We start from the raw sequence: 8,267 nt of genomic DNA on the forward strand, positions 1-8,267 counted from the left end.
GTGGTGGGAGCTCCCAGGTGGACTGTTCAGGAGTGAGCTGCATCTCAGGTAGAGGGGCTGTCCAAAGGCCTCAAACTGGCTTTCTCTGCATTTGTGATGAGCTTCGTCTGGCTTATCTGCTCTAGAGGCCTGGGAGGAGCCTGCTCCATGACCCAGCATAAATTATCTGCTTTTGCTTAGGGAGGGAAGTATTAACCTCCCAAAACTGGTGAGTGAATTGGGGATCAGAGAAGGGAAGGCCATGGAGCTTAAGAGACAGTCAGGACTTGAACAATGGGCTGTCTGTCTTAGCCCAAGCTGCCTGCTGCTCTAGGGTCTAGGGGAGATGATGAGGAGTTACTCAGGCCAAAAGTCAGCCTGCTTGTAGACTCTTTGTTGGGTGGCCATGGCTGGAGGCAGAACCCTAGAAGATTCCAAGCCTTCGTTTCCAAGTCTTAAACAGGGCACCTACCTGGTCCACCTCTTAAGGATGTTGGGAAATGATAACTCTGGAAAGGTTGGGGCAGAGAGCTTGACTTGTACCCACACTTAACACATGCTGGGGCCAGATGGTGAGGCATGGGTGGAAGGAAATGTTATCTTCTCTACATGGCACCAGCAGTGAGTGTGGCCAGGATGCCCCAGAGGTGGAAGGGGGCCTGGGGAGGAGCACTGGGTATGCCCCCTACTGGATTCCACTGGTGAACAAAAAGGGAGGAGTTTCAGATGTTCCAGGTGGAGTGAAGCGACTATTTGGGTGGACTGTGGGCTCTCCAGTCTGCTTGCCCCACTCGAGGGGCATCTTTACACTCCCTGGGATAGGACAGACCCTGTCCCTTCCTTGCTTAACACTACCTGGATTTTACCTGGTTTGTAGAATGAATGAATATACAGAACAAGCAGACTGACAAGGGGAAGGATGGCTGTTTCTGGGCAAGGGGCAGACCTTGGGATCCTGGGACCCCTTCCTCCCTGCTACTCATACTTGCGTCAGCCATGATGTCACTAATGTGTCTCTCACCCTCCTACCACCCCATGACCCCCTCTCAGGTCTGGGCCTGTCTTCTGCTGGACCATCTTTAGCCTCCCACTCATCCCACTTTGAGCCCAGAGCCAACACCCAGTTACAACCCTCCACCAACCCTGAACTACTCAGCCCAGCTTTGAAGGTGTTCCTAAGTCTAGGCATCCCTCCTGGACAATTCTATCCCTGGTTGCATTCTGCCTCCCCTGCCTGAGCACCCTGGGCTGCAGGGGCCTGGGAGGAACTTAGGAATCACATGCATCCACTTGGGAGAGAAAGATATTATGGCTGGGCACAGTGGCTCACACCTGTAATCCTAGCACTTTGGGAGGCTGAGGTGAGTGGATCACCTGAGGTCAGGAGTTGGAGGATTACAGGGATTACAGGCATGAGCCACTGTGCCTGGCTAACTTAATTTTTGTAGAGATGAGGTCTTGTTGTTGCCCAGGCTTGAACTCCTGGCCTTAAGTGGTCCTCCTGCTTCAGTCTCCCAAAGCATTGGGATGGCAGGCATGAGCCACCGTACCTGGCCAGTTTAAAAAATCTATACAACAGGGATAATATCTATTATCACAGGCCTGTTGGGATCATAGTACATGTACAGTGCTAAGTGTGGTCTTGTCTCGGCTAGGTAGTCAGATGGATAATGGGATGGTCTCCAAATACACTAAGAGGTTACCCTCTTGCAGTGCTGTCTGCCTGGAATGTTGTTTCTCCCTTTCACTAGCAGATTCCTACTTTTCCTTCAGGGACTACCTCCTCTAGGAAGTCCTTGACTTCTCATCTCCCACCATGGAGGTCTGTTTCCTGGGATCCCACTGTCCCTGCACATCCCCATCACAGCCCTGAGAAGCCTTACGCCTGACTCATCTCTTTCCTCAGCATCGCCCAATATGCAAAGAGGGATGCCCTAGGACACACAGGCTGAATGAATCAATGAGAGACACACTCAGAGAGCAAGCCATCTGTACTTGTGTGTTTCTCCTACCAGACCGAGCAAGCCTCCTGCAGGCAGAGCCCGTGCTGACTTGCTCCTGGGTCTCCAGCATCACTCAGTCTGGAGCTGAGGACCTGGATACCTAGAGATTTCCTTCCACACTGTCAAAATTGAGATGAAGGAAGCCCAGAGAAATCAAATACCCTCCTCCACCAGGCAGAGCCAAGTCCTGGGTGCCCAAAATCCAGGGAAGGCCAGGGCTGGGGGTACAAGCAGAGGATCTGAAGAGGTATATGGGAGTGCCCAGCAGAGACCTGGCACATGCTTGGTGCTCAGTGAAGGTTACCTGATGTTGCTGGGCACCAGGGTGATGCAGTGCAAAGGGCCTTGGCCAACCCGCTTTGCAGTGTAGCTGGGTGACCTGGTACAGATCACATCCCATCTCAGAGCTTCAGTTTCCCCTCAGGCAGAGAAAGATGACAAGCCTGGAAGGGTTGTTCTGGGGAGTCAGTGGGTAAAAGAAGCCAAGGTGGATCCTGGCACATGGTGGGTACTAGACCAGCTTGCCAGAGGGTGGTCCTCTCCCCCGAGGTACCCATACTGGCTGTTGCAACCAAACCCTTTTGTTGCTGTTTTTCAGCTATGTCACACGAAGGCTGTGTCCAACTGCAATAGCCCACCTGCCTCACTGGCCCCCAGGGCAGCCTGGCACAGCTGCAGCGTGTCCTCAAGCGCCAGTGGCTGGGACGTTTCAATGATGGCAATGGTCTCCCCCAGCTCTGTGCACATGATAGTCTGTTGAGGCTCAGGGGGTGGGGGTGGGGCAGGAGGTGGTGACCTCGGAGGCTGTAGTGTCAAAGTCCGAGCTCGGGAATGGACCCGCTGATGCAGTCGCAGTCCCGCCATGGCGCGGAACCAGCGGCCACAGGTCCCACAGTAGTAGGGGCTCTTGTTGTAGAGACCGGTGATGGGGAGGCGGGGGGCGCGGGCGAAGGCGACTGGCCTCAGGTGCAGCCGCCGGTGCTGCTGCAGGTTGGAGCTCTGCGTGAAGCGCTTGCCACAGTCCAGGCATTGGTAGGGACGTGCACCCGTGTGGGTCAGCTGGTGGCGGCTGAGGTTGGCCAAAGAAGCAAAGGTCTTGCCACATGAGTGGCACTGGAAGGGCCTCTCGCCCGTGTGTGTCCGCAGATGGTTGCGCACGTGGATCAACTTCTTGAAGCCCTTGCCACAAACCCCACAGCGGTGGCGCCGTTCGGGGGGTCCGTGTACCGCACGCCGGTGCCGGGAGAGCCGGGAAGCCGAGGCAAAGGACTTGGAGCACTGTGGGCACGGCAGCTGGGCAGGTGGGGCAGGCGGGGGAGGAGGGGTGGGCTCTGCTGGAGCTGGGGCAGCTGCTGCTCCTGAGGGAGGTGTCCCGCTTTTGCCAGCATGTGTGCGCCGGTGGTAGAGGAACTTGGTCATGTTGCTGAACGTCTTGCCGCAGCGACAGCGATGCAATGGGTTGGCAGTGTGGGCCCGCCGGTGGGCCACCAATGTGAGTTCTGTGCCAAAGCCTCGGCCACAGTCTACACAGAGGTAGCGGGCTTCCCCACGGTGCAGCCGCAAGTGCTGCTCAAGTGAGGCTGCTTTCTTGAAGACCTTGGAGCAGGTTGTACACTCATGTGTGCCACCAATGTGGGCCCGCCCATGAGCCTGCAGCCGGTTGGCAGAGCTGAAGCTGCGCTGACACTGGCTGCAGTGGAAGGGGTGGGCTGCCGAGGCCAGGCTGTGAGATCCCCGCCGGTGCTGGCGAGCATCTGCGGAGGGCCGGTGCTGGGGACAGTCCCCACAACCCTGAGCCCAGCCAGCTGTGGACTCGTCACCTCCCACAGCATCATCACCGACCTCTGCCATGGCCTCCTCATCCTCCGTCTCTTCATCATCTTCTTCAACCTCCTCATCGTCCTCCTCTTCCTCCTCCAGCCCATTTCGCTCCTCTTTCTCCAGGGAGTCAAAGTGGGTGCCCTGATGCTCCAAGAACTCCTCAGGGGTGGCACAGAGGGTAGAGCACTCAGGACACTCATAAGGCTCCATCTTGACTTGGGGTGGGGGAGAAGGTGGAGGCAGTGCTGTTGGGGGAGGCAAAGGAGGTGGCACTGGTGGCTCGGCTACCGTGGCAGAAAGGTGCTGGGCCTTTCGATGAGCTACCCACAGCTCGGGCGAGGGGAACAGCTCCTGGCAGTCCCAGCACTGGTATTGGATCTGGTTTGCAGACTCCCGGAGGTGGGCATCCTGGTGGGCCAGAAGCTCACCAGGGGAGAGGATGAGCTGGCTGCATTCACCACACTGGAAGGGCCCCTCAGTGCCTGGCACCAGCTCTGACTCCAGGCCAACGTTCTGTGTGGTCAGTGCCTCCTCCTCTGAGACAGTAAGCATGTGCTGCTCCTGGTGTGAGAGGACTTCCTCCAGTGTGTTGTAGAGGCTGCCACACTCAGAGCACATGAACTGGTGGTGCTGGAAGAAGAGGGATGAGGCAAGAGCCTCCCCAGGTGTCATCTCAGTCACCTCTGTTGACATCTCCATCATCTCTCCTGACATAGGTGTTGACATCTCCACTGCCCCTGGTGACATCTGTGTTGGCATCTCGGCTACCTCAGCCACCACCTCTGCCATTGTGGGGGAAGGCTCCTGTCCTGGGGAAAGAAGGACAGGAGCCAGTGAGACAGCAGAAACCTGAGGGGAGGTGGAGTTCTCCTGCCCATTCCACCACTCACCAGCCTCTATCACTCAGGAAGTCTTAATCCAATGTTTCTGCCTCAGTCTTCAGTGATCCCAGGTCTCTGCAGCCTATACACACCCCATGGCAACCTGTAGGAAAGAAATAGCACTCAGCCCAGTATCTCTTTTTTTTTTTCTGAGACAGAGACTCACTCTGTCACCCAAGCTGGAGTGCAGTGGCACAATCTTGCTCAATGCAACCTCCCACTCCTCGGTTCAAGTGATTCTCATGTCTTAGCTGGGACTACAGGTGTGTGCCACCACACCTGGGTAATTTTTGTACTTTCTTTGTAGTACAAAAATGGCTAGGCTGGTATTTAACTCAGGTGATCCACCTGCCTTGGATTCCCAAAGTGCTAGGATTATAGGTGTTAGCTACCACCCCAGCCAACAGCCCAGCCTCTTTACTGAGAGGGCCAGGTACACCCGTTCTGAGAACACCACAGCCTTTGCCTGCTGTGCAGTTTCTTCTTTGTGCAATACTTTTCCTCTGCCTCTTATATATACACACATAGATACACCAAAGTGTTTAAAAACACAGGCCCTGGAACCAGACTGCCCTTGGTTTGAATTTGAACTCCACCACTTACTTCCTCTGAGATTGTCTTTCTTATCTGTAAAATGGGGCTAAAAGTAGTGACACAAAATCCCTGGTACTGGTAAAGGTCAGCTGTAACCCTGTGTAGTTCTCCAGAAAGACTGTTTTTGGACCCTAAATCTGTGATATTGCTATTCCCTTTGCCAAGAAAGTTATCTCCTCTTTTTGTTTGACAAACTCCTACTCAGCATCTTTTGTGAAGCCTTCTCTGACATCTCTACATCCTCAGGGTTCCTATGCCATCTCTTATCATGGCAGATATCATGAGTTTGGGATGGCATCTCACTGTTCCTCACTGGACTGAGAGTTTGTGGGTCTGATTCATTGTGGAGGCTCCAGTCAACAAAACCTCTGAACAGGAACAGGAATTCTAGCTTTCAAATTTCCCTATATATGCTGGATCTTCCCTTCTACCTATGTGGGCTCTACCCCACCCAGGCCTCTTCACACTGAAGGGACTCAGAGTAAACTCGGCAAATGACTGCCTCCCTCCCAGGCCTAGCAGCTAATCTTAGGAATTCAAACACACTTTCTTTACCTCTTTTTCATGTCATCTATTAGTGCCAGTGGGCAGATGGAGTGTAGCTTACAGCTTTCCATATAGAAGTTGCTCACACTAAGCACCCAGAGGGTAGGAGTTTAGCCTGTGTATCGTTGAGTTATGTCCGGTGCCAAGAACAATGCCTAGCACACAGTAGATATTAAGTGACTGAGAAATGCTCCCATGCCAGCCGTGGTGGCTCACGTCTGTACTCCTAGTTCTTTGGGAGGATGAGGTGGTTGGATCACTTGAGCCCAGGAGGTCGCGGCTGCAGTGAGTCACAATAACACCACCACTGCACTCCAGCCAGGGAGACAGAGCAAGCCCTGTCTCAAAAAAAAAAAAAAAAAAAAAAGAAAAGAAAAAGAAAAAAAGAAAAAAAAAAAGGTTCCCTTGGAAAGTGAGACCTTGGGAAGTTTTTATTTTTTATTTTATTTTTTGAGACGTCGTCTCGCTCTTGTTGCCCAGGCTGGAGTGCAATGGAGCAATCTCAGCTCACCGCAACCTCTGCCTCCCAGGTTCAAACGATTCTCCTGTCTCAGCCTCTCGAGCAGCTAGGATTACAGGCAGGAGCCACTTCATCCAGCTAATTTTGTATTTTTAGTACAGACGGGGTTTCTCCGTAGTTGGTTAGGCTGTTCTCAAACTCCGACCTGAAGTGATCTGCCCGCCTCAGTCTCCCAAAGTGCTGGGATTACAGGCGTGAGCTACTGAGCCCAGCCTTTTTCTTCTTTTTGAGACAGGGTCTCACTCTGTTGCCCAGGCTGTAGTGCAATGGTGCGATCTTGGCTCACTGCAGCCTCCAACTTCCTGGAAGCAGGCAAACAGGGGCCCGAGAGTTCCATATTTCCTTGATTACAGCTCCACTTCCAATAGAAAACTCCGCTAGGGCAAGGCCCAGTGCCTACTGCAAAGCTTGCACAAAGCAGGTACCAAATAAATGTCTACGAGGTGGCCCGGGAGACTTGAAATTTCCCCTTTCCTTGTCTACGATTCTTTTTCCCACTCTTGAATTGTGAACTACTCCGGGAAGGATTGCGGATTTTTCACACAGTAGCTAACATTAAGTCTTCCAGGAAGGAACCCAGTAAGGGCCTGGGAATTCAACTTTCCCGCTTCACAACGCTTTTCTCCTACCAGACTCATGTCCTCGGCAGGGTGAGAGCTCCCAGCAGTGGGTGGTGGGCGAGTTCCAGCGTAGGCTCCCGCACACTAAAGGAGCCCGAGGGCACTCAGGAAGGAACGTTCTCCTTCCAGTCCGCGCCGCTGCCGCTCTAGCGCAGGCCCCAAGGCTCTTAGACACCCGCAGACCCCTTAGTTTTCCTTCCGCCCTCTCCGTCCGCCCAGCTCTCTCTTCCCGGTCCCGCCCCGCGGCGCCCTCACCCGTTTCTCTTATCTCCTGCAGCCCCTGCCGCTCTTGACACAGACCCTCGGCTCCAGGCGAGTGGGACCCCTCACTATCCACACCTCCCATTGGGCGGTGCCCTTATCCGTGGAGGCCAATCAGAGCCCGCAGCGCAGGGCACGCGACCTTGCGCCTGCGTATTGCCACTCAGGTGGGGCTCCGGAGTTAACCACGCACACAACTGCGACCTGTGGGCGGGGCTCAGGGCGCGGAGACGCGCCTGCGCAGTTTTCCGGGTCGCTCCCCGGCTAAGCGTCTGAAAGTTGAATACAGAGGTGTGGACAACCTTTGATGAGGGTTGGGCCCATGAAGTGAGCTGAGCGGCGGGAGACCTTGACAGACGTGTCATTTCAAAGCTGAAAAGACTGAGCATTTCTGAGAATACAGCTTTGGAGCCCGACACACTTGGAAATTCTCCTCTCCGGGCCTCAGTTTTATCCGTGTGAAGTGGGCTTGAGTCACAGCCACTTCAAAGGGGATTGGATGATATCACGCGTGCACAGCGCTCATACACCGTAGGTGCCCACTACAACTCACCTAGCAAGACAGATTCCTTCACAGTTTGTTAAATTGGTTTCCTATCCTTTCTGTTCTTCGTTTGATTTAATGATAGTCACTTACCAGGTGTCCCTTGTGAGTTTAGCCCAGGACTATGCTTCCGTAGCTTACCATTGCCATCCATTTGTTTCACAAGTAGGAAAACAGACCAAGAGAGGGGAAGGGAATTTTTGGGGGGTTTGTTTGTTTTTTGAGACAGATTCTCGCCATGTCGCCCAGGCTGGAGTGCAATAGCGCGATCTCTGCTCACTACAACCTCCACCTCCCTGGTTTAAGCGATTCTCTTGCCTCAGCCTCCAAAGTAGTTGGGATTACGGGCGCGTGCCACCACGCCCGGCTAAGTAGAGACAGGGTTTCGCCTTGTTGGCCAGGCTGGTCTAGAACTCCTGGCCTCGTGTGATCCTCCCACCTCGGCCTCCCAAAGTGCTGAGATTACAGACGTGAGCCGAGTCTTTTGAATTCGCTGCT

At 54.0% G+C, this 8,267-nt stretch overlaps 1 protein-coding gene across 2 annotated transcripts; it reads right to left on the reverse strand.

Annotated features, from left to right (window-relative positions):
* Positions 1-10: 10 nt before the first annotated feature.
* ZNF526 (zinc finger protein 526) lies at positions 11-7,312 on the reverse strand. Of its 2 annotated transcripts, none has more exons than XM_010331073.3 (3): positions 7,220-7,312; positions 4,694-4,787; positions 11-4,612 (listed from the first exon to the last, which is right to left on the reverse strand). In XM_010331073.3, exon 3 carries the CDS (start codon positions 4,590-4,592, stop codon positions 2,586-2,588), a length of 2,007 nt encoding a protein of 668 aa, XP_010329375.1. In that variant the 5' UTR covers positions 4,593-4,612; positions 4,694-4,787; positions 7,220-7,312; the 3' UTR covers positions 11-2,585. The 2 variants fall into 2 exon arrangements, with proteins under 2 accessions (XP_010329375.1, XP_010329376.1); XM_010331074.3 differs by lacking the exon at positions 7,220-7,312 and adding an exon at positions 6,974-7,205.
* Positions 7,313-8,267: the final 955 nt, after the last annotated feature.

Source organism: Saimiri boliviensis, chromosome 14, assembly GCF_048565385.1.
Source record: "Saimiri boliviensis isolate mSaiBol1 chromosome 14, mSaiBol1.pri, whole genome shotgun sequence".
Taxonomy (NCBI): domain Eukaryota; kingdom Metazoa; phylum Chordata; class Mammalia; order Primates; family Cebidae; genus Saimiri; species Saimiri boliviensis.

Bases quoted from the DNA above. Each gene is read 5' to 3' on its own strand.
- ZNF526 (XM_010331073.3), bottom strand. From the start codon at position 4,592: ATGGCAGAGGTGGTGGCTGAGGTAGCCGAGATGCCAACACAGATGTCA.